This window comes from Embiotoca jacksoni, unplaced genomic scaffold (assembly GCF_022577435.1).
Source record: "Embiotoca jacksoni isolate LCO1_2020_lvr unplaced genomic scaffold, fEmbJac1.0.p SCAF_16, whole genome shotgun sequence".
Classification (NCBI taxonomy): domain Eukaryota; kingdom Metazoa; phylum Chordata; class Actinopteri; family Embiotocidae; genus Embiotoca; species Embiotoca jacksoni.
The window spans coordinates 14,477,451-14,504,384 of NW_027185296.1; the positions used below are offsets into that span (position 1 = coordinate 14,477,451).

General features: G+C 41.4%; 1 protein-coding gene and 1 long non-coding RNA gene across 2 annotated transcripts in view; both read left to right on the forward strand.

The window, feature by feature from the left end:
• Positions 1–26,934, forward strand: part of arhgap39 (Rho GTPase activating protein 39) — a 74,820-nt gene that overhangs the window by 42,908 nt on the left and 4,978 nt on the right. The window contains exons 3-8 of the mRNA XM_069151060.1: positions 11,788–13,072; positions 14,796–14,960; positions 19,562–19,747; positions 20,671–20,884; positions 22,874–22,947; positions 26,426–26,625. Of these exons, the coding sequence (XP_069007161.1) occupies positions 11,788–13,072; positions 14,796–14,960; positions 19,562–19,747; positions 20,671–20,884; positions 22,874–22,947; positions 26,426–26,625 (2,124 nt within the window). The remainder of the gene's footprint in view (positions 1–11,787; positions 13,073–14,795; positions 14,961–19,561; positions 19,748–20,670; positions 20,885–22,873; positions 22,948–26,425; positions 26,626–26,934) is intronic.
• LOC138199115 (uncharacterized) lies at positions 1,450–4,073 on the forward strand. The gene is made up of 3 exons (XR_011178312.1): positions 1,450–1,566; positions 1,858–3,475; positions 3,574–4,073. It is a non-coding gene; the product is annotated as an uncharacterized lncRNA (long non-coding RNA).

Genomic DNA, 26,934 nt, shown 5'->3' on the forward strand with positions numbered 1-26,934 from the left:
ATAGAGAGTGAAAGAGTGAAGTTAACGAGGTGTAACGGTGAGATATGAGTTATGGGGAGTGAAAGAGTGAAGTTAATGAGGTGTAACGGTGAGATATGAGTTATGGAGAGTGAAAGAGTGAAGTTAATGAGGTGTAACGGTGAGATATGAGTTATAGAGAGTGAAAGAGTGAAGTTAATGAGGTGTAACGGTGAGATATGATTTATGGAGAGTGAAAGAGTGAAGTTAATGAGGTGTAACGGTGAGATATGAGTTATGGAGAGTGAAAGAGTGAAGTTAATGAGATGTAACGGTGAGTGATGAGTTATAGAGTGAAAGAGTGAAGTTAATGAGATGTAACGGTGAGATATGAGTTATAGAGAGTGAAAGAGTGAAGTTAATGAGGTGTAACAGTGAGATATGAGTTATGGAGAGTGAAAGAATGAAGTTAATGAGATGTAACGGTGAGATATGAGTTATGGAGAGTGAAAGAGTGAAGTTAATGAGATGTGAGTTATAGAGTGAAAGAGTGATTTTAATGAGGTGTAACGGTGAGATATGAGTTATGGAGAGTGAAAGAGTGAAGTTAATGAGGTGTAACGGTGAGATATGAGTTATGGAGAGTGAAAGAGTGAAGTTAATGAGGTGTAACGGTGAGATATGAGTTATGGAGAGTGAAAGAGTGAAGTTAATGAGATGTAGCGGTGAGATATGAGTTATAGAGAGTGAAAGAGAGAAGTTAATGAGATGTAACGGTGAGATATGAGTTATAGAGAGTGAAAGAGTGAAGTTAATGAGATGTAACGGTGAGAGATGAGTTATAGAGTGAAGTTAATGAGATGTAACGGTGAGATATGAGTTATAGAGAGTGAAAGAGTGAAGTTAATGAGGTGTAGCGGTGAGATATGAGTTATAGAGAGTGAAAGAGTGAAGTTAATGAGATGTAACGGTGAGATATGAGTTATAGAGAGTTAAAGAGTGAAGTTAACAAGGTGTAACGGTGAGATATGAGTTATGGAGAGTGAAAGAGTGAAGTTAATGAGGTGTAACGGTGAGATATGAGTTATGGAGAGTGAAAGAGTGAAGTTAATGAGGTGTAACGGTGAGATATGAGTTATAGAGAGTGAAAGAGTGAAGTTAACGAGATGTGAGTTATAGAGTGAAAGAGCGAAGTTAATGAGGTGTAACGGTGAGATATGAGTTATGGAGAGTGAAAGAGTGAAGTTAATGAGGTGTAACGGTGAGATATGAGTTATAGAGAGTGAAAGAGTGAAGTTAACGAGGTGTAACGGTGAGATATGAGTTATGGGGAGTGAAAGAGTGAAGTTAATGAGGTGTAACGGTGAGATATGAGTTATGGAGAGTGAAAGAGTGAAGTTAATGAGGTGTAACGGTGAGATATGAGTTATAGAGAGTGAAAGAGTGAAGTTAATGAGGTGTAACGGTGAGATATGATTTATGGAGAGTGAAAGAGTGAAGTTAATGAGATGTAACGGTGAGAGATGAGTTATAGAGTGAAAGAGTGAAGTTAATGAGATGTAACGGTGAGATATGAGTTATAGAGAGTGAAAGAGTGAAGTTAATGAGGTGTAACAGTGAGATATGAGTTATGGAGAGTGAAAGAATGAAGTTAATGAGATGTAAGGGTGAGATATGAGTTACAGAGAGTGAAAGAGTGAAGTTAATGAGATGTAACGGTGAGATATGAGTTATGGAGAGTGAAAGAGTGAAGTTAATGAGATGTGAGTTATAGAGTGAAAGAGTGATTTTAATGAGGTGTAACGGTGAGATATGAGTTATGGAGAGTGAAAGAGTGAAGTTAATGAGGTGTAACGGTGAGATATGAGTTATGGAGAGTGAAAGAGTGAAGTTAATGAGATGTAACGGTGAGAGATGAGTTATAGAGTGAAAGAGTGAAGTTAATGAGATGTAACGGTGAGATATGAGTTATAGAGAGTGAAAGAGTGAAGTTAATGAGGTGTAACGGTGAGATATGAGTTATAGAGAGTGAAAGAGTGAAGTTAATGAGATGTAACAGTGAGAGATGAGTTATGGAGAGTGAAAGAGTGAAGTTAATGAGATGTAACGGTGAGATATGAGTTATGGAGAGTGAAAGAGTGAAGTTAATGAGATGTAACGGTGAGAGATGAGTTATAGAGAGTGAAAGAGTGAAGTTAATGAGATGTAACGGTGAGATATGAGTTATGGAGAGTGAAAGAGTGAAGTTAATGAGATGTAACGGTGAGATATGAGTTATGGAGAGTGAAAGAGTGAAGTTAATGAGATGTAACGGTGAGAGATGAGTTATAGAGTGAAAGAGTGAAGTTAATGAGATGTAACGGTGAGATATGAGTTATAGAGAGTGAAAGAGTGAAGTTAATGAGATGTAACAGTGAGAGATGAGTTATGGAGAGTGAAAGAGTGAAGTTAATGAGATGTAACGGTGAGATATGAGTTATGGAGAGTGAAAGAGTGAAGTTAATGAGATGTAACAGTGAGAGATGAGTTATGGAGAGTGAAAGAGTGAAGTTAATGAGATGTAACGGTGAGATATGAGTTATGGAGAGTGAAAGAGTGAAGTTAATGAGATGTAACGGTGAGAGATGAGTTATAGAGAGTGAAAGAGTGAAGTTAATGAGATGTAACGGTGAGAGATGAGTTATAGAGTGAAAGAGTGAAGTTAATGAGGTGTAACGGTGAGATATGAGTTATAGAGAGTGAAAGAGTGAAGTTAATGAGATGTAACAGTGAGAGATGAGTTATGGAGAGTGAAAGAGTGAAGTTAATGAGATGTAACGGTGAGATATGAGTTATGGAGAGTGAAAGAGTGAAGTTAATGAGATGTAACAGTGAGAGATGAGTTATGGAGAGTGAAAGAGTGAAGTTAATGAGATGTAACGGTGAGATATGAGTTATGGAGAGTGAAAGAGTGAAGTTAATGAGATGTAACGGTGAGAGATGAGTTATAGAGTGAAAGAGTGAAGTTAATGAGATGTAACGGTGAGATATGAGTTATACAGAGTGAAAGAGTGAAGTTAATGAGATGTAACGGTGAGAGATGAGTTATAGAGTGAAAGAGTGAAGTTAATGAGATGTAACGGTGAGATATGTGTTATAGAGAGTGAAAGAGTGAAGTTAATGAGGTGTAACGGTGAGATATGAGTTATAGAGAGTGAAAGAGTGAAGTTAATGAGGTGTAACGGTGAGGTATGAGTTACGGAGAGTGAAAGAGTGAAGTTAATGAGATGTAACGGTAAGAGATGAGTTATAGAGTGAAAGAGTGAAGTTAATGAGATGTAACGGTGAGATATGAGTTATACAGAGTGAAAGAGTGAAGTTAATGAGATGTAATGGTGAGAGATGAGTTATGGAGAGTGAAAGAGTGAAGTTAATGAGGTGTAACGGTGAGAGATGAGTTATAGAGTGAAAGAGTGAAGTTAATGAGATGTAACGGTGAGATATGAGTTATAGAGAGTGAAAGAGTGAAGTTAATGAGGTGTAACGGTGAGAGATGAGTTATAGAGTGAAAGAGTGAAGTTAATGAGATGTAACGGTGAGAAATGAGTTATAGAGTGAAAGAGTGAAGTTAATGAGATGTAACGGTGAGATATGAGTTATAGAGAGTGAAAGAGTGAAGTTAATGAGGTGTAACGGTGAGATATGAGTTATAGAGAGTGAAAGAGTGAAGTTAATGAGGTGTAACGGTGAGATATGAGTTATGGAGAGTGAAAGAGTGAAGTTAATGAGGTGTAACGGTGAGATATGAGTTACGGAGAGTGAAAGAGTGAAGTTAATGAGATGTAACGGTGAGAGATGAGTTATAGAGTGAAAGAGTGAAGTTAATGAGATGTAACGGTGAGATATGAGTTATAGAGAGTGAAAGAGTGAAGTTAATGAGGTGTAACGGTGAGATATGAGTTATAGAGAGTGAAAGAGTGAAGTTAATGAGGTGTAACAGTGAGATATGAGTTATAGAGAGTGAAAGAGTGAAGTTAACGAGATGTGAGTTATAGAGTGAAAGAGTGAAGTTAATGAGGTGTAACGGTGAGATATGAGTTATGGAGAGTGAAAGAGTGAAGTTAACGAGGTGTAACGGTGAGAGATGAGTTATAGAGTGAAAGAGTGAAGTTAATGAGATGTAACGGTGAGAAATGAGTTATAGAGTGAAAGAGTGAAGTTAATGAGATGTAACGGTGAGATATGAGTTATAGAGAGTGAAAGAGTGAAGTTAATGAGGTGTAACGGTGAGATATGAGTTATAGAGAGTGAAAGAGTGAAGTTAATGAGGTGTAACGGTGAGATATGAGTTATGGAGAGTGAAAGAGTGAAGTTAATGAGGTGTAACGGTGAGATATGAGTTACGGAGAGTGAAAGAGTGAAGTTAATGAGATGTAACGGTGAGAGATGAGTTATAGAGTGAAAGAGTGAAGTTAATGAGATGTAACGGTGAGATATGAGTTATAGAGAGTGAAAGAGTGAAGTTAATGAGGTGTAACGGTGAGATATGAGTTATAGAGAGTGAAAGAGTGAAGTTAATGAGGTGTAACAGTGAGATATGAGTTATAGAGAGTGAAAGAGTGAAGTTAACGAGATGTGAGTTATAGAGTGAAAGAGTGAAGTTAATGAGGTGTAACGGTGAGATATGAGTTATGGAGAGTGAAAGAGTGAAGTTAACGAGGTGTAACGGTGAGATATGAGTTATGGAGAGTGAAAGAGTGAAGTTAATGAGGTTTAACGGTGAGATATGAGTTATAGAGAGTGAAAGAGTGAAGTTAATGAGGTGTAACGGTGAGATATGAGTTATAGAGAGTGAAAGAGTGAAGTTAATGAGGTGTAACGGTGAGATATGAGTTATAGAGAGTGAAAGAGTGAAGTTAATGAGTTGTAACGGTGAGATATGAGTTATGGAGAGTGAAAGAGTGAAGTTAATGAGGTTTAACGGTGAGATATGAGTTATAGAGAGTGAAAGAGTGAAGTTAATGAGGTGTAACGGTGAGATATGAGTTATAGAGAGTGAAAGAATGAGAGGAAAGAAGCTCAGTGTATAACGAGGTCCTCCAGCAGTCTCGGTCTATAACAGCATCACTGCAGGATGGTTCAGGGTCACCTGAGCAGCTCCAAATAGAAACTTTATCAAATCAACACAAGATTTTTTTTTTATCGCACTAACATATGAAAGTCCCACATGAGCAATATCAGGAGCAAAAAAAAATCTCCCTTTTGACATGCAGAAAACCTCCCACAGTGAGAAGGGAAAAACTTTCCTTGAAGAACCAGGTTCAGGTGTTGGAGAGAGAAGAGAGTAAAAAAGAGAAAAGAACAGCATAGAGATACGAGACACAATAAAGAATTGATGAGGCCCTTCAGAGTTTTAGCTGTCTTGACGTGCTCTTTCCTGATTGGCTGTGAGCAAACACATGACCCTTTTCTGGAAGAAAAAAATAACATCAACAGTGACTTCACCCCTGAAAATGCATTTAATTTATCATTTGACCTGTTTTTGTTAGAACAACAACAACATCCAGTACTTGTAGTCACACAAAGTTTTACTGCACAGCATCTGTTACCGCTGGCAACAACTTTGGCTTCACCTCTAATTCGTTGTCCGTGTAGAATGAACCACTCTTACTCAGGGCTGATGACTCAATCATCTCTTCTCAAGGGTGATGGATGATCTACACATGACAATAAGAATCCTAATTTAATATTATTGCTATGTTTGGTGTAATATATCACCCTAACTGAAGGGCTTATGAAGTGCATGGGACTATATGCAGTACTCACATCATTTACATCCAGGAGAGGTGACACTATTTGTAACTCCTTCCTGTTGTTCAAGTGAGGCACATTACCTCGGTGATACGAAGGCCATTAAGACAATGTATGTGATCATTTACACAAGTATTGACCCATTAGATTACAATACACATAATACCTATTCTTTATCCTTGTTCCTTGGACTATTGAAGAGAAAAAAGAGAGAACACCCTGCACCCTCCAAATGTTCACAGAAAACCTCTGGTCTACATAATGAGTCTGTAAAACTCAAACTCCACCATGAGCTGCATCAAAACCTCCTCGGCTGACCAGATTTTTTCTTTGCAGAGTAGTTTGGACCGTAGATAAAAAAATAAAAAAAAAGGCAAAAGCTCTGAGCCCCTGAAAGCACGATAGCAGGTGACTGAATAGTTTTGTGGTTTTGTTTCTGTCTGTGAGCAAAAAGGACAGATTGACCAGCACCACATCCCTGTTTGTAGCTGTGGTCCCGTGTACGTCTTCCACTGGGAGTCACCTGTCCGTTGGTCACCGGGAGATTTATAAAGGGACCGCCAACAGAACCTCAGAGACGGTTCCACGCCAAGAAAAACCTGTCCACCTGGACACCGTCACCCCTACAAGGGAGAATCATTTTGAAACCTCCTCACTAATTTGATAAGCTACTTTTTCCCCAGAGTCTCAAAGTCTACCAGTTCTGGTGTCTTTAGAGATGGCACGATGTCCTCCTCATCCTGTCAGAACAGGAAAAAACCTCTGAAAGCCTCTGGCCCACCGCCCAACCTGCAAACTTTAGCTGAAGATGCCCACACACATCTAACTACTAGCCAGAAACTCCACATCTCTCTGCTCTCTGACTAACACATTAATGTCATCAGTGTACGCAGACACCACCAGCAAGGGACACCGAGGCAACACCACAGACTAGATATAAAACCACAGACTGGATATAAAACTACAGACTAGATATAAAACCACAGACTGGATATACAACTACAGACTGGATATAAAACCACAGACTAGATATAAAACCACAGACCGGATATACAACCACAGACTGGATATAAAACCACAGACTGGATATAAAACTACAGACTAGATATAAAACCACAGACTGGATATAAAACCACAGACTGGATATACAACTACAGACTGGATATAAAACCACAGACTAGATATAAAACCACAGACCGGATATACAACCACAGACTGGATATAAAACTACAGACTGGATATAAAACCACAGACTGGATATAAAACCACAGACTGGATATACAACCACAGACTGGATATAAAACTACAGACTGGATATACAACTACAGACTGGATATAAAACTACAGACTGGATATAAAACCACAGACTGGATATAAAACTACAGACTGGATATACAACTACAGACTGGATATAAAACCACAGACTGGATATAAAACTACAGACTGGATATACAACTACAGACTGGATATAAAACCACAGACTGGATATAAAACCACAGACTGGATATGAAACTACAGACTGGATATACAACTACAGACTGGATATAAAACCACAGACTGGATATAAAACCACAGACTGGATATAAAACTACAGACTGAATATACAACTACAGACTAGATATAAAACCACAGACTGGATATAAAACCACAGACTGGATATAAAACTACAGACTGGATATAAAACCACACCTGGATATAAAACCAAAGACTGGATATAAAACCACAGACTGGATATAAAACTACAGACTGGATATAAAACCACAGACTGGATATACAACTACAGACTGGATATAAAACCACACCTGGATATAAAACTACAGACTGGATATAAAACTACAGACTGGATATAAAACCACACCTGGATATAAAACCACAGACTGGATATAAAACTACAGATTGGATTAAAAAAAAAACACAGACTGGATATAAAACCACAGACTGGATATACAACTGCAGACAGAATATAAAACCACAGACTGGATATAAAACTACAGACTGGATATACAACTGCAGACTGGATATAAAACCACGCCTGGATAGAAAACCACAAACTGGATATAAAACTACAGACTGGATAGAAAACTACAGACTGGATATAAAACCACAGACTGGATATAAAACCACAGACTGGATAGAAAACTACAGACTGGATATAAAACTACAGACTGGATATACAACTACAGACTGGATATAAAACCACAGACTGGATATAAAACCACAGACTGGATATAAAACTACAGACTGTTTATAAAAGTGTTCGTAGCTTCCGGGTCTGAAAAATGGTTCCGATGCAGAAGCGTCTTAAACTGCAATACCAGCGAGTGCCACTAGAGGTCGGCTCCAAAAAGCCTCCGGCTCCATAGACTCCCATTCAACTTCTCTCATCAAATCCAAAGTGAATAAAATGTGTCCATCAGTTATCTCGGTGTTGTTAGCTAAAGTCACTCCTTCTTATTAGTTTTCTGGAGGTCCATCTGAAAATAATCCCTCATTCATTAGAAAAGAAGATTCAAGAAGACCTGTTTTTGGGGGCGTGTCTGTTTGATTGACAGGCCTGTGGTGCAGTCAGGTTACAGCTATCGGTGGGCGGGACATAGTATCGATGGACCGACAGAAAACTAATCTGGAAGAGTGAATTTAACGAATGACATCCAGAAAACTTGTGGAGACTTTGTATTTGATGAGAAGTTGACTGGGAGTCTATGGAGCCTTTTTGAAACCGACCTCTAGTGGCACTCGGTGGTATTGCAGCTGAAGACTCTTCTGCATCGGAACCATTGTTTTCTGGAGGTCCATCTGAAAATAATCCGTTAAATCCGTCTAAATGGATGGATGGATGGATGGATGGATGGATGGATGGATGGATGGGTGGGTAGGTAGGTAGGTAGGTAGGTAGGTAGGTAGGTAGGTAGGTAGGTAGATAGATAGATAGATAGATAGATAGATAGATAGATAGATAGATAGATAGATAGATAGATAGATAGATAGATAGATAGATAGATAATTAATCCCGCAAGGAGACGTTTTTTTGCTAATCTTCATGATCGCCTCACCTCACTCTTGCCAGCTCTGAGCCGCCTGACCTGGTTGGGCCTCATCGACACGCCTTTCTTCATCGCTTGTACAACGGTACTCTGCAGCAAGGGTACTATTGTGGTTTCTAGAGTTTCCAAAGCAGGACGAGCGTCAGAGCTTTCATCTTTCATCATCTGCTCCTGTGGAACCAGCTACCAGTCGGGGTTTGGGACGCAGACCCCTCTCTACATTTAAGATCAGACTTCAAACTTTAGTTTTTGACAAAGCTTACAGTCATACAGTATATGAGACATTATTCCTGTTGTGTGTAAACTGGCAAACAAGGGTGGACCTGATGAGGAAACAAGTGACCATAACTATATTTTGTGCTGATGAATAGTTTTGTCACAGTTTGACACATTCATACACCTCTGGCTGCTTTCTGTAAACAGTCGGATTTGTTGGAACGTCAGTAGGACGTCTCTCCCACTGGAAGCTGATGGAGCAACAGGAATATGTCTTTAGTTATCAATAGAAGATAATTGAGCAGATTTTGGGTTCGATGAGACCATCCCAACAATCGTTGGGGTGTTACTGATTCAATAACCAATAAGAGTGACCTCGCCAGAAAGTGTTGAGGAATCTTTGCCTACATACACAAATACCAATAATGTCAGCTTGTAGCGGTAGCTTGTTTGTTGTTTCAGACGAACAATAAAACCTTGTTTCCGACTCACCCCCAACTTTCACTGCAGAATGTATAAACCATGCCGATTCCCTCCTCTGAGCCGGGAACCTTTCTGCACTTTATTTAAGTTTTAATGCAAAACATAGAGGTGCAACCAGTTGAAAATGTTTTTTTTTGCTTAAATCTCTTGTGTGTTTTTTGTGGTTTCCTCCATTTTTAGAAGTAGTCGATATGTGAAAGTCCTTTCTTGTGCACCAGGCTTAAAGTAAAACGAACTGCAGATTGATGCTGCAGACCAACAGTGACAGATTGGAAGAGGCAGGGAAGGTTAAATGATTATGAATGATTCAGGATAAGAAGATAAAGAACAACACTTTCTGTAGTTAAAAGCAGGAGACAGAACATGAAGGCGGATATAAAAAGAGGAACGGATGGAAACGCCATGGTGGAAAAGAAGATTTATAAGGAAGTAGGTAAGAGGTCTGAATGTGTAGCATTTTTTCGATACATAGCGTAGCCCTTTCTCCACTTTCTCTCTCTCTCTCTCACACACACACACACACACACACACACACACACACACACACACACACACACACACACACACATGCACGTATATTAACATTCACAAGTACACCGACACTTACACTGCCACTATTGAGCAGCGGCCTTTGGGATCAGTCTTTGAGAAGTATTTAAAAGGGAGGGTGGCCAACGCTGTAATCGATTTCACACTTCCCTCCCTCTCACCCAGTTCACCTCTTGTTCTTCATCTGGTGCTGCTGCCCCCCCCTCCCCCACTCTCTGAGAGGAATGACTGAGTGAATGTGAGCTGATGAAGTAAAGTAAAACGGAGTAAAGATGTGTTGTTACTCAGGCTGCTGCTCGGGGAACTGAACACGTGAAGTATTATTGTTACCACATTGTCAATGTTTTAATAAATTCTTCTGTCATATCCTCCTGCAGACATTGAAAATGATTCCTTTTCAATTCAATTTTAATTCTATTATATGAAGTGCCAGATCATAACATAAGTCATTTAGGGTACTTTACATGATAAGGTTGAGACCGTTCAACATTACAGAGAACTACAATCACCGCCAAGCAGTTGTGCGCCTCCACACTCAGGTTGTGTTTTACATGCGGTCCAAACTCGTGTAGATGCACAGAAGCTATGACTTCTAAAACGTGGACGGTTGTCACTCAACTTCAATCCTGACAGAACATAATATCTATACAATCACGTCAATCCATTTCTAGACGGACAACCAGTGATGTCACCAGCTCAGTATCGCTCATGAATGTGAAATATGGTCATGATCCCCCCTTCGCCTCTAAAAATCATCATTTTATCCTATTCGTGTGAAATGTTGCAATAAATATTGAGAATTATTGAGTTTTGGTCACAGCTACCCATGACCTCCAAACTCTGATCCGACTGAAACACACGACAGAACTGAGGTCATATTGGCCTTGACCTCTGACCTTTGATCACCAAATCTGTTCACTTCATCCCTGAGTCCAACTGAGTGTTTATGCAAATTTGAAGAAGGTCCTTTAAGGCACAAGTGGTACTTATGAAAACTCTCTGAACAAGAGTAAGGCGGCACTCATGATGGAGCTCGGTATATAAGGAGAAGCATTTCACATTTTTATTACTGACGTTATCGGAAGCCAATGAAGAGACGCTAATATGGGCAACGGTTTGCATTATTGATTCGTGACAGCTCATTTTTCTCCAAGTTATTTTTAATCAACCATAATTTGTATTGGGGAAGCTAGTACCAAAATTACCGTATTTTATTGTATTTGATCAAAGAAACATGATCTAAAGTGTAATGTGACGTTCTTTCTCATACATTGTTTTATGATAATATCTGAGATTAATCATATTTCAACTATCGCTGATGTGTCATGGATGCATGCATAACTTTTTTTATTTGACAATATATAGTTACAAAATGAAAATAAAAGTAATTACTACAACAAAGGCCATTGTGCATAAGGTAAAATGAGTCCTATTTGTATTTTTTTAACTGTACATTGTCTATTAATTTCAATATGAAAAATCCACATGGCAGTATCATCATGCTTTGGAGCAGTTTGAACAGTATTTGAAAAAGATTCATGTTTTTGAGTAAGTTTGAAGTAATCTCTTGATAGAAGCTCACTTTTAGTCTCTTTCATAGACATCGATTGTGTTGCATGAAAAGTAGACGTGGTGATTGTGTTGAAAATGAGAGGAGGAAGTAATCTCTGTTGAGTTGGGCGAGACTGTCGGATGGTGGTTTTTCAGAAATCTAAATCTCTGCTCTCTCTTTTCTAATCTCCGTCAGGACTTCTCCCTTTCGGTGGAACACCGGGACAAAGGAGCGAATGCTGATTAAGGTGACGGACAGAGAGCCCAGCTTCCTGGCACATCAGGGGAATGGCTACTCTCCCTGTGACCCGCCCACCCCCGGGGTTCCGCCTGGAGGGGGCACCACCTCACGAACCCGCCGCTCCTCCGGAGGAAACCCTCCTTCAGAACCCGAGGGCTCCCCCGTTCTCTACGCTGACCGCCGTCAATCTCCCTTCCTGAAGCGGGCTGAAATGGGCGGCACCGGCACCCATCGCCGTTCCTCCGCCGACTCCCAGCCTCCCTCGCCCCGCTACGCCTACGAACCGCCGCTCTATGAGGAGCCGCCGTCGGACTACCAGCCGGCTCCCATCTACGAAGAGCCTCCGGGCGACATGCTTCTCTCGGACTCCTCCGCCTTCTATGGCACCGGCAAGTCACCCACTCGTAAGTCTTCAGCCACCCTCTACCACTCCCCCAAGCAGAGCCCATCGCCCTATGGCCAGCTGGTTCTGACCAGGCAGAAGTGTCCAGAGAAGACCCAGAGTCTAGAGTACAGTCCTGTGGGGAAAGAGTACGTCAAACAGCTGGTGTACGTGGAGCAGTCCTCGTCGAGCCCTCGCTTCAAGACCGCCGACCGTCTGCTGCGCTACGGCACGACCGGCGGATACGGTGGTTCCTACGGGGGTTCGTATACTCTGCAGCACAGCCAGTCTCTCATCAGGGACCCTCGTCTACTGCTGGACTACAGTGGGGAGGGCGGAGAGGCCGGCCAGAGGTTGCTTTATGAGGACTCCATATCCTGGACCACCCAGACCCACTCCCTGTCCTCCTCCTCTACAGCCGGCCCCGGCACTTTTTCTCCCGGTGGTAACCGCAAGCGCAAGAGCCGGAAGCCTTCCCTTCCCCAGGAGCTGGCCCGCTGCGGAGAGGGGGAGCTGACTGGCACCGCGTCCGAGGTCATGCTGGCCCAGGCCCGCCTGGCCTGGGAGGCTCAGCAGGTGATGAAACAGAGGAGCAGTTGGGACTCCGGGCAGCAAGGGGGAATGGCTCAGGGTGGCTGCTCCAAAGACGGCTACGAGAGCGACGGGGCGGTGCCGCTGCCGTTACCGGGACCGGTGGTGAGGGCGTTCAGCGAGGACGAGGCGCTGGCCCAGTGCGACGGCCACCACTGGAAACGCAGCACTTTCGATCGGCTGGGCTTCCCTCAGGCGCTACTGGAGAAAAGCCTCTCGGTTCAGACCAGCCTGGCCTCCCCGGAGCCTTTCCTTCACCCGTCACAGGTACCGTTCTCCTTCAGGGTTCCCACACAGACTTCTCTTGTGTAGCCCGCCTGGGTATGTTAACCATGAATACTTGGTGTGTATTTTTCAATCTCAGATGCGTGTGATTGTAGCTTGGGTTGAGCAGAGGTGAGAAGTGGGTTGATGGTGAAAAACTAGCAGGAAATATAACGTAACACAGTTATATTAGGGCTGTTAGGCAATTGTTAAAGAGTGAAAATAAGGCTGTCATCTGGAAGGACAAACAGGAGCACAGGAGTGAAACTGAGTGCTGGCGATGAAGGTTTATGGTGTTGTAGTGAGATATAAAGGCAGACACCTGCTCCTGTGACACATGTCGCTACTATCAGAGAAGATAAGAGGCCTGGAAAACACTCAGCCAAGAGGAAGAGAAACTGCCCTCTCTGACTTTCTCCCTCTTTTCATGAAATTCATGAAATGCACAGAGGTAGAGGAGAGAGAAGGGAGTTTTATTCAGCAACAGAATTGTTGTAACTTCATCACTGGAGACCGGAGACGATGTATTGATGTCATCGACGATCAGACATCCTACAAAAGGATATTTTATTTTGAAAACTATGCTCACCTGCAGGGCTGAACTGGTCCGTTCAGCTCGACGACATCTCTGTCCGTCTGTCGTCATGAAAACAGACTTGCCTGTATTTTTCTCTGAAGGCGTGTGGTGCAGCAGCATCATCTCTAATGGCAGCGATGAGCTCCAGGAGCCCCGCCTGCTGCAGACCAGACCCGGTTCTACTGCATGATTATGAGTCTGTCCACCCTCCATACTGGGCGTAGACCTCTGGTTCATCTAAACCAATCAGCATGCAGCGAACCTGTCAATACTCGGTCAACGCTGCAGCTACCTACAGTGTTTGTTCCTGAGTGCAGGATATTTTCTTACATTGTTTTAATGAACGCTGGCAGCTTGACGAGCTACTTGAGTGTTTATTCTGCGCTGAATGTTGTTTTTCTGGTCAGTGAGACTTGAAACACATCAACACATAATACTTTAATAAAATAAAAATGTAAGGAAAAAAAAAAAGGAAAAAAGAAACATGTCAACACTGCGCTCATCACTGTCACCAGCCGTCCAATCACAGTGAAGGAGGGTCGCGACAAACGTTGTTAACCACCGACACTGGTCTCTGATTGGTCCGCCCTTCAGAGTGGCTGCAAACATAAATATGAGCCGAGTTACCGAACTGTATTCACAGAGAAGAAAACGGAACACACTTCTTAACAACCGCCTTGATGAAAAAAGCAGACAAAGCAGGTGCCAGTTATCATGACAACAGAGAGATAATCATTTAGTTTTAGTTTCTAATTGTGAACAGGTAATTCAGTCTGACACCTGAAAACAGACAGGTTTCTCTGTTTTAACAAAATGGAGCAAAATACAGGCTTCAAATCAGGCAGCATTGCATTTGCTTTTTACTTTCTTTATATTTACCTCCTTCTTTCAAGTGTCCATCCTTCAGCCAAAGCGAGCAGGATGACATCATAAGAGCTTCTTGTTGCCGTAAAGTTCACGGCTGTCTTTAAAAAAAAAAATTTTTTGTGTCATCTTTTGTTAATTCACAGCTTTTACTTTGAAATGATAATTTCTAATTGCACTTACAGTATATAACCTGATAGGTTTTGATGTATAAACACATCGGTAATAATCCCAGTTAGCTGTCGAGCCTCGGGGGAATGTAACGCTGTCTTTCTTCTCTCTCAGTCGGAGGACCTCGGAGCCTGTGCCCAGTTCGAAGCCAGTCGAAATGCCAGGAACATGATGCCAAGCGCCAGCTGTGGCATTTTCACCGAGTTCTGCCTGAGAAAGCCGTCCTCAGAGACCGACATCGAGAACTGGGCGTCCAAGCACTTCAACAAACACACACAGGTATTATCCGTCCTGTCGGTACATTTCTAAAGTCCTCTGTTGTGTTCTGCAGTCTGTCACCAACTTTCAATTAAATTTTATTTATATAGCACCAAATCACAAAATAGGTTATTTCATGGCACTTAACACATTAAAGTCCTGACAGCAAAACTTTACAATATCAAAACCCTGTTTTGTCGGACCACTTCTTATTAACATTTGCGTGTTAAAGCAGTGGAAGGCATCTACGTTGATCTTAGTCCCACACAAGTGGATCATCTGGTAGAAAACACTGCAGTATCTCTGCTACAACTCTAGATGATGTCGCCCCTCTGAAGAAGAGAGTCATGAACCAGAGGAAGTTGTCTCCGTGGTACAACTCAGAACTACGCTCTGCTAGGCAGCGACTAGAAAGATGGAAAGGAAATGGAGTTCCACTAATTCAGAAGAATTTCACCTGCCTGGAAGGATAGTCTAATATTATATAAGAAAGCTCTTCGTAAGGCCAGAACTTTATATTATTCATCATTAATAGAGGACAACAAGAACAACCCCAGGTTTCTTTTCATCACTGTAGAAGGCTGACAAAGAGTCCCAGTTCTGTTGAACCCTCTATTCCTTCAGCTCTCAGCAGTAATGACTTCATTAACTTCTTTACTAATAAAATCCTTACTATCAGGGAGAGAATCGGGCCGACCCTTCTTGACACCATCACTGATGTGTTGCTAAGCAACAGCAGCCCTGAAAGCAACTGTAGGACCAGATGTAAACTTGGAACATTTCTCTCCTGTTGAGCTCTCTGAGTTAAGTAGAATTATTTCTTCATCTGGATCCTCTAGCTGTCTGTTAGATCTCATCCCAACTAAACTTTTTAAGGAAGTCTTCCCTTTAATTAATACTTCCATATTAGATCAGATCAACCTATCTATTGTAACCAGCTATGTACCGCAGGCTTTTAAAGTGGCTGTAATTAAACCTTTACTTAAAAAGACGACTCTTAATCAGCTGTTTTAGGAAACTACAGACCAATTTACAACCTGATGTTTATTTCTAAAATCCTTGAAAAAGTTGTTTCAAATCAACTTTGTGATCATTTCCAAAGGAATGATCTGTTTGAATATGTTCAGTCTTTAGAGTTCATCATAGCACAGAAACAGCTCTGGTGAAAGTTACTAACGACCTTTTATTAGCCTCAGATAATGGACTGGTCTCTGTACTTGTTCTTCTGGACCTCAGTGCTGCTTTTGATACGACTGATCATACGATCTTATTACAGAGATTAGAAGATGTTACGAGGATTAAAGGAACTGCATTAGACTGGTTCAAATCCTACTTATCAGATAGATTCCAGTTTGTCCATGTCAACAATGAGTCTTCCAGACAAGCAAGAGTTAGTTATGGAGTTCCACAAGGCTCAGTGTTAGGCCCAATACTTTTTACTTTGTACATGCTTCCATCACCTCACAGCAAAAAAGGTTCCGGGTTCGAATCCGGTCCTGGGCCTTTCTGTGCAGAGTTTGCATGTTCTCCCTGTGCTTGCGTGGGTTCTCTCCGGGTTCTCTGGCTTCCTCCCATCATCCAAAAACATGCACCTCAGGTCAGGTTACCTGGCGCCGCGCTAGTGGCAGCCTGTTGCAGCAGCTCCCCCCTGAGAGCCCCCCTGCTGTAGCGAAGACATTTCCCCTCGGGGATTAATAAAGTGTATAAAATTAAAAAAATTAAAAAATTAAAATCAGGAAGCACTGCATCAACTTCCATTGTTATGCAGATGACACCCAGCTATATCTTTCTATAAAACCAGATGAAACTAATCAGTTAGTAAAACTTGAAGCCTGTCTAAAAGACATAAAGGCCTGGATAACCAAGAACAAAGGAAAGAAAAGAAGCTCAGCATGTAACGAGGTCCTCCAGCAGCCTCGGCCTATAACAGCATAACTAAGGGTTGGTTCAGGTCTACCTGAGCCAGCCCTAACTATAGGCTTTATCAAGAAGGAATATTTTGAGTCTAATCTTAAAGCTAGAGAGGGTTTCTGTCCCTCCAACACAAACTGGGAGCTGGTTCCACAGGGGAGGAGCCTGAACACTGAAGCTCCGCCTCCCATTCTACTTCTGGAAACTCTAGAAACCACAAGTAGACCAGCATACTGAGAGAGAAGTGCTCTGCTAGTATTATATGGTTCTATAAGATCTCTAAGATATGATGGAGCCTGGTCATGTAGAGATTTGTAAGTCATCAAGAGAATTTTAAATTCTATTCTTGATTTCACAGGAAGTGAGTGAAGAGAAGATAAAACTGGAGAAATATGATCTCTCTTGCTAAATCCCGTCAGTACTCTTGCTGCAGCATTTTGGATCAGCTGCAGGTTTTTAATGAGTAATTTGGACATCCTAACAACAAGGAATTACAATAATGTAGCCTGGAAGTAACAAACGCATGAATGAGTTTTTCTGCGTCACGCTGAGGAAGGATTTTCCCGATTTTATTAATATTACGTAGATGAAAGAAGGCAGTTCTGGAGATTTGCTTTATATGGTGTCTAAAGGACAAATCCTCATCAAAGATGACTCCAAGGTTCCTCACAGTTTTGCTGGAGGCCAAGACAACGTCATCTAGAGTAACTAAGTGATTACAGAAAGAGTTTCTGAGGTGTTTAGGACCAAGTACAAGAACTTCTGTTTTGTCTGAATTTAGAAGCAGGAAGTTCTTGGTCATCCAGGCCTTTATGTCTTTTAGACAGGCTTCAAGTTTTACTAACTGATTAGTTTCATCTGGTTTTATAGAAAGATATAGCTGAGTGTCATCTGCATAACAATGGAAGTTGATGCAGTGCTTCCTGATGACATCTAATGGAAGCATGTACAAAGTGAAAAGTATTGGACCCAACACTGAGCCTTGTGGAACTCCATAACTAACTCTTGTTTGTCTGGAAGATTCATTGTTGACATGGACAAACTGGAATCTATCTGATAAGTAGGATTTGAACCTGTCTAATGCAGTTCCTTTAATCCTCATAACGTCTTCTAATCTCTGTATGATCAATCGTATCAAAAGCAGCACAAAAGCAAGGGGTTTCAGTGTGAGTGACATGCTCATATCACTTCACCTCTTTCTAAGCACCATCACTGACACAGTTCACATGGCACATACGGTAAATAGATTTTATTCCCATTTCTAAAGGCGCACACGAGAACAGTCTGTTGAAGGTCCCATATTGTATAAATTCAAATTTCCTTTTCTTTTTTGGTTGCATGTCTACATGCTGAATAAATACCATGCATGAATAAATGGGTCTGGATTCGCTCCACACTGGGTTCCACTTGTGCATCCTAACAGATGTAGCCTTTGGGTTCATTTTTAAACTTTAACCAATCGGCATTGACCAACATGTGTATGAAAAAAAAATGGACTTTACCGTCATCACGTTTAACTCTTGCGCTGGTCGTCTGTCTGTCCGTCCTTCAGAGAGGCCGAGCGGACGTTAATGCAAACAGCTGTGAGCACTACCTGCATGTTCCACTGAAGACATCATGCCTCATGTACGCCGTGATTTTGTCTGCCCGTTTCATGTTTCCTTGCTTTCTGTTCTTCTATCGTGGGTAAACATTGTTAAACGGCTTCTTTTTCGTCCGTTGTGTTGTTATTGTTGTTATTTCCTACTTTGTGCTGCAGACTTTTAGTCATTGAAAACATTCATCTTCCTCTATAATGACGTAACTATTTCACATACCATGTCTGTAGAGGGAGGAGAATGCATTTCTTGTCCTGATTGAAAGACAGACGGTAACGTAGTGACGTTTTGTACAATCGGGAGTTTACACATATTTTGAAAACGAACCGGATTTTCTCAGACTGACTTCCTGTCCGGTCGATCTGCTCTGTTCAGATCGCCGCGTCCTCCGAGCAGCTTCCTTCAAAAACAGCCGGTCTTTATTGGAGCAGCGTGTCGACCCGATCCGGGGAGGCTGCTGACGCCCACCGCGGTGCAGCCGGTGGGAGGTGAAGCATCCATACATTTACGATAATCATGGACTTTAACGACGCAGATTCACTCCGGCAGCCGTGACGGAGACGGAACCGGTAATAAGTAGCTTTCAGTCTGGCAGAGGCAGCTACATAAATACTGTGAAAGTGTCCAAATGCTGCGTCCAAGAACAAAATGCACACAGACGGTATTTAGCAACGGTGTCATTTGGACTTTATTTGTGATGTCACAAACTCATGCTGATGGGATGTGTTCGCCCTCAGCACCGTCCAACCTTTTACGCAGACGAAAACATCGGGCAGTCATTTCGTCACAATGCTGACGAGGAAGACGACCAAAGAGAAGCTTCGGTTGGGTCCTTCAGAAAGAATCAGACAAACTTCAGATAAAGATCCTTGTTGTTAACGCATGTAAAGGAATCGTTCACAGAACATGCTGTTCTTGGTAGGAAACTGTCTCAAGATGTTTTTTGCCACTTAAATCCACAAAATACTTGTTTTATGAATATCAAGACTTCTTCCATGTGACCTGAAACACGTTTGTCAGATTAACGTCACCGTTGATGTGAAGACGCTTTCGGTGGAAAACCTTTCCGTGTATGTTTGTTCAGTGATGAGCTCCTTTTGCTGGTTTCCTCAGGGACTGTTCAGAAGAAAGGTGTCTATCGCCAACATGCTGGCCTGGAGCAGCGAGCCCATCAAGAAGCCCATGATCGTGACGTCGGACCGCAGCGTGAAGAAGGAGGCGGTGGACATCTTTAAGCTCATCCAGACCTACATGGGAGACCGCCGCTCCAAGGCGGACCCTCCCGCTGTGGCTCTGGAGGTGTGTGCTGCTGCCACTGACAAACACATCAGCCATATGTTGACAAGTATTATTACAATTATATTTTACAATTTAAGACAAGAAAAAATCTTACAGCTTAATTAAAAGGCATCGGACATATCTGGAGCAAACACAATGGAGCAAATCATCGTGCCTGAACAAGCAAAATGTGTGACTTCAGTTTTCATCACACATTTATGCACTTTACAACTATGTAAGTAACAAAATGATAAATTACAGACAAATAATAATTAATAATAAATATATGTAATTAGCATTTAAATGATGAACCAATAGGCTTGGAACTGAGTCGACTTTAACATAACGTCCCTTTATCATTGATTCATATGATGACAGCAATACTTATATATCAACTACACTCAGCGTGACCATCGGCAAATACAACCCTGTTTTTAAAAACAGTTGGGACGCTGTGTAAAATGTAAAAAAAATAGAATGTGATGATTAGCAAATCATGTAAATTCATATTTAAATGAAAATAGAGCAACGACAACATTAAAAAATGTTGAAACAAAGATTTTTTTTTTTTTTTGTATTATTGTTTTATGAAAACTATATGCTCATTTTGAATTTAATGCCAGCAACACATCTCAAAAAAAGTTGGGACATGGGGTGTTTTTCACTGTGTTGCATCACCTCTTGTTTTAACAACACTCTGTAAATGAGGAGACCAGTTGCTGGAGTTTTGGAAGTTTTGAAAGTGAAATGTTGTCCCATTCTCACGTGATATCAGATCCCAGCAGCTCAACAGTTCAGTGTCATATTTCAATATATAAACACTTTCACGAGGTCTCTGTACAGGAACTCAGATTCAATTAAATGGTTTCCAAAATGATGTCATGAATTTTCTTTAAAAAAGAGACTATTTTGTATCTATGAAGTCACCTGCCTGTGTTTGCCAGGTGGTGGTGCGTGGGTGGAGCAACCAGGGTCTGCGTGATGAGCTCTACATCCAGCTGTGTCGTCAAACCACAGAGAACTTCCGCTACGACAGCCTGGAGCGAGGCTGGGAGCTGATGGCCATCTGCCTGGCCTTCTTCCCCCCGACTCCCCGCTTCCACACCTACCTGGAGGGCTACATCTACCGACACATGGACCCCCTCAATGACACCAAGGGTGAGGAAGCAGCACACACTCGGCTTTTCGGGGCCAGTAACTTGTAGGTTTTCATGACTTTTGATGGCAGCGGTGATCTCAGTTCTTTTTTTTCCATCCTCTGGTTTCCTGACGATGGTTCCCAACTACATTTTCTCTTGACCAGCTGGTCGATGATATTGTTTCATAATAACTCATAACTGCTATTCGTTGATCAGTCACTTGAGGTCATCTTTAACCTCTGACAACATCAAACTCATATTTTCATTTGTTAACAAGAACAACCAAAATTCTATACCCATATTGCCATGACATTTGGTGAGCCCGTCGGTTTCCCTCTAGCGCCACCATCACACTTTAACCCCACTACACGCTGAGATCAGCACATTTTTTTGTCAACCTGTGCTCATAAAATTTCTGTTTTTGTCTGACATAATTATTTTTCCGAATCGTTTATAAGATAAAGTAGTTGATTCCTGGATTAAGTCACAGAAATATGGATTGATGGATGGATGCTAGTTGCATCTAATGTATCTTGTACGTTTTTATTTCGTATATTTACATTTGAATAAGAAAAGGAAATGATGTTAGTTTTGGTTGAATAAATACATCCTGTCAGGCTCTTCAAGATAGCATTAACGTTTTGAGTATTTAACAGTCCCACCAGAGAATCTTGCGATTGCAATAATTAACGCCAATTCAAGCAACCTCACAATTTATTTTTAATTCCTGCAATTTTTCCGCAAAAACTGCCCTTCAGCAGAAGCTCTGCTGAAAGTATTACGGTTTGTAGCCTTCACAATAAAAATTTTGAATTAAATGTTTATTATCAATGGAAGTCAATACATATGTACAAAAAAATACATACACACATCAAGTTGTCAGAGACGTCTCTTTGTTTGTTTCATCCAGCAGGTCTATGTGTTGAATGAACATGAATTAAACAGCATCTAAAGCTCTTATTTTGACAGCTGATGTAGCCCTTGTTTCTATATTCCAGTCACAGACGGTCTGTTCTGGAAACATACGCAGCTTTTAGGATTTATGGTTGTAACTTTTAGCTCCATGGTTCTCTAAGTTCAATAAATAAATAAAAAAGATTGGAACTAAAATATGTCTGTGATGTGCATTATGATTATTACCACAGGACATGATCACATATTTATTAATTTCATACCATCTCTCCAAAGTCTGTTGATTGCAGCCGAAGTAACCTCCACACTGTATATCACTTATCTTTGATTTTACACCACAAGCTCTTTAATACAAAGATTCTGCATTTTGAAGATGTTTTAAAAGGAACGGTCTTGGTTTATATAATGGGTGGGGATCTTCACGGAGGACCGTCTCTGAGGAGCTCCAGGAAGAAACAGGATCACCGAGAAACAGGCTACAATCCATCAAATATCTTCAGACCAGTTTCTTCTCTTACTCTAAAGAGAAAATCAATAACCTGTAAACCCAAATCCCATGTAGAGTATCAGCTGCTGCAGAAAGCTTCGTATTAAAGACCACATCAGCTGCAAAATAACATCCCACATCATCAGTGAGACCCAGGGAGGGACAATAACTGAAATAATAAAGGCTTTTCAGAATGAAAGTGGTTGTGATCTTTCCACCTCGAGGTGAAACATTCCTCCGTTTCTTACCACAAGTACCTCCAAAGAAATGTTTTTAGTTCGTGTGTGTGTGTGTGTGTGTGTGTGTGTGTGTGTATTTATGTGTGTGCATAAACAGACGCACGCACACACACATACACATTCAGACACACACACAGGCATACAAAACACACAAACACACACTCACCGGCCCCCTCAGTGATCATCAAGGACAAATACCTTTGTTATAAGCTTCCTGTTGAGGGTTGTTCTTCTTTCACCTGCATGTGAAGCAGCTTTATTCTGACCTTTATTCAAATCTTTGCTAAGAACGGGGGTACATGGACGCACAAATTATCAAATAGGATATTGTCTAATTCTTTAAATATGTTGTTTTTTTCTTTTGCCCAAGGAGTGGCCATTAGCAGTTATGCTAAATACTGCTACAGGAAACTGACCAAGGCTGCACTGACTGGAGCCAAGAAGGTAAGCAGCTTTGTCTCTGTCTTCATGTTTTTGATTTTATTTTATTCAGATCAAATGACAAAACTCATTTAATGTCTTCTCGTTATCTGCAAATCCATGCTTTCTGACCACTCTGAGGCTCCCAGCCTCAGCCAGTTGGTTCCTACTAAATATGTATTATTAGAAACTACTTCACTGCCAATTTGATGCTCTCTGTCCCCGCTGCTGCACAGAGCGACAGTGGTCTGTTTGTTGATATTAAACATGTCCAAATTGCACCGAATTCGACAATACACATTCTCAGATGCCCAACAATTCACTCACCGGGTTTGAAGCAGATGAGATGAATAGATGTTGAAGTGTGCGAGGGACAAACAAATAAACATACAACCCAGTTTCCCAAAAAGTTGGGATGCTTTGTAAATTGTAAATAATAACAGAATGTAATTGTTTGCAAATGATGTAAACCCATAATCAGGTTAAATTTAAATCAAGCAGCGACAACACATCAAATATTAAAACTGAGAAATTGTGCAGACACTATACTGTAGTGGAAATCACTGCATGGGCTCAGGAACACTTGTGAAAACCATCATTGTGAACACAATTCATCGCTGCGTCCACAAATGCAGGTTAAAACTCTCCAAAGAAGAAACCAGATAGAAACATGATCCAGAAACACATATATATATATATATAGATCTATATACATAGATCTATATATATATATATATATATATATATATGTATATATATATATATATATATATACAGTGGGTACGGAAAGTATCCAGACCCCTTTACATTTTTCACTCTTTGTTTCATTGCAGCCATTTGCTAAAATCAAAAAAGTTCATTTTATTTCTCATTAATGTACACTCAGCACCCCATCTTGACAGAAAAAAACAGAAATGTAGAAATTTGTGCAAATTTATTCAAAAAGAAAACCTGAAATATCACATGGTCATAAGTATTCAGACCCTTTGCTCAGTATTGAGTAGAAGCACCCTTTTGAGCTCGTACAGCCATGAGTCTTCTTGGGAATGATGCAACAAGCTTTTCACACCTGGATTTGGGGATCCTCTGCCATTCTTCCTTGCAGATCCTCTCCAGTTCCGTCAGGTTGGATGGTGAACGTTGGTGGACAGCCATTTTCAGGTCTCTCCAGAGATGCTCAATTGGGTTTAGGTCAGGGCTCTGGCTGGGCCAGTCAAGAATGGTCACAGAGTTGTTCCGAAGCCACTCCTTTGTTATTTTAGCTGTGTGCTTCGGGTCATTGTCTTGTTGGAAGGTGAACCTTCGGCCCAGTCTGAGGTCCAGAGCACTCTGGAAGAGGTTTTCTTCCAGGATATCTCTGTACTTGGCCGCATCCATCTTTCCTTCAATTGCAACCAGTCGTCCTGTCCCTGCAGCTGAAAAACACCCCCATAGCATGATGCTGCCACCACCATGTTTCACTGTTGGGATTGTATTGGGCAGGTGATGAGCAGTGCCTGGTTTTCTCCACACATACCGCTTAGAATTAACACCAAAAAAGTTCAATCTTGGTCTCATCAGACCAGAGAATCTTATTTCTCATAGTCTGGGAGTCCTTCATGTGTTTTTTGTCAAACTCTATGCGGGCTTTCATATGTCTTGCACTGAGGAGAGGCTTCCGTCGGGCCACTCTGCCATAAAGCCCCGACTGGTGGAGGGCTGCAGTGATAGTTGACTTTGTGGAACTTTCTCCCATCTCCCTACTGCATCTCTGGAGCTCAGCCACAGTGATCTTTGGGTTCTTCTTCACCTCTCTCACCAAGGCTCTTCTCCCACGATTGCTCAGTTTGGCTGGACGGCCAGGTCTAGGAAGAGTTCTGGTCGTCCCAAACTTCTTCCATTTAAGGATTATGGAGGCCACTGTGCTCTTAGGAACCTTGAGTGCTGCAGACATTATGTTGTAACCTTGGCCAGATCTGTGCCTTGCCACAATTCTGTCTCTGAGCTCCTTGGACAGTTCCTTCGACCTCATGATTCTCATTTGCTCTGACATGCACTGTGAGCTGTAAGGTCTTATATAGACAGGTGTGTGCCTTTCCTAATCAAGTCCAATCAGTTTTATTAAACACAGTTGGACTCCAATGAAGGAGTAGAACCATCTCAAGGAGGATCAGAAGAAATGGACAGCATGTGAGTTAAATATGAGTGTCACAGCAAAGGGTCTGAATACTTATGACCATGTGATACTTCAGTTTTTCTTTTTGAATAAATTTGCACAAATTTCTACATTTCTGTTTTTTTCTGTCAAGATGGGGTGCTGAGTGTACATTAATGAGAAATAAAATGAACCTTTTTGATTTTAGCAAATGGCTGCAATGAAACAAAGAGTGAAAAATGTAAAGGGGTCTGAATACTTTCCGTACCCACTGTATATATTCAGGTTTTGGAGCAACATATGCTGCCATCCAGACAACGTCTCTTTCAGGGAAGGTCTTGTTTATTTCAGCAGAACAACGTCCAACCACATTCTGCACGTATTCCAACAGCATGGTTCTCTAGTAGAAGAGTCCGCTGATAAACTGGCCTCCTGCTGTCCAGACCTGTCAATCATTAAAAACATCTGGAGCATCAGGACATGAAAAATACAACAAAGGAGACCCTGAACTGTTGAGCAGCTGAAATCCTATATTAAACAAGAATGGAACCACATTTCCTTTTAAAAACTCCAGAAACTGGTCTCCTCAGTTCCCAAACGTTTACAGAGTGTTGTAAAAAGAAGAGGTGATGCAGCTCAGTGGTGAACATCATCCTGGAACAAGTTTTGTTAGACGTGTTTCTGCCATCAAATTCAAAATAAGCAGATATTTTCATAAAACAATAATATTTTTCCATTTAACCATTAATATGTTATCTTTAGTCAATTTGCAAATCAATATGGTTCAAATCATTGCATTCTGTTTTTATGTACATTTTATACAGCGTCCAAATATATTTGGAAACAGGGTTGTATTTGCAGGAGGAGAATTAACACGGTGTGTACACGTTAGTATAAGTAGTTAGATGTTCAGTCGGCTGCGTGCAGTGAGGATGAACAGCAGCGCTCCGAGATCGTGTTCCTTAAACACCGGTTAACGTGTGCGTTGGCTTTAATGTTGTTGGGCCAGTTTCTAGGTGGAAAGCCTGAAACCAGAATAGCAGCACATTAAAGCTAAATGTAAGTGTATTGTGTGTGTGTGTGTGTGTGTGTGTGTGTGTGTGTGTGTGTGTGTGTGTGTGTGTGTGTGTGTGTGTGTGTAAATCAGGTGTATTGTGTGTGTACATCAGGTGTATTGTGTGTGTACATCAGGTGTATTGTGTGTGTACATCAGGTGTATTGTGTGTGTACATCAGGTGTATTGTGTGTGTACATCAGGTGTATTGTGTGTGTACATCAGGTGTATTGTGTGTGTACATCAGGTGTATTGTGTGTATACATCAGGTGTATTGTGTGTGTACATCAGGTGTATTGTGTGTGTGTCTTCAGGGCCTGCAGAAGCCCTGTATAGAAGAGATCATGCACGCCAGGAATGCCATCTTCAGTCCCTCCATGTTCGGCTCCTCCCTGGAGGAGGTGATGGCGCTCCAGAAGGAGCGGTACCCAGACAGCCAGCTGCCCTGGGTGCAGACTCGCCTCTCTGAAGAGGTTCTCGGCCTCAACGGAGACCAGATGGAGGGCATCTTCAGGTGAGTGGGAGAAGCAGCGAAAGGATGAAAAGAAAAGAAAAAAAACACTATTTTCTCTGAAATATTTTGAAGCTGGTTAAAAGTAATCGTCTTGCATCATTATTTATTCCATATTTAATAAAAAAAATTTGATGGGAAGCATAATTTAATGGGATAGTTTGTTGCACAACCTTCAGAGGCAGTCACCTCAAACAGATGACTTTTGTAGCTCACAGTGGGGCCGAAGCACCTAGCAGGTTGTTTGGTTCACTTCATAACAAACTGCTCCAGCTGTCAGACCCTGTTCACATCTGGCAGGACCACTCGGTG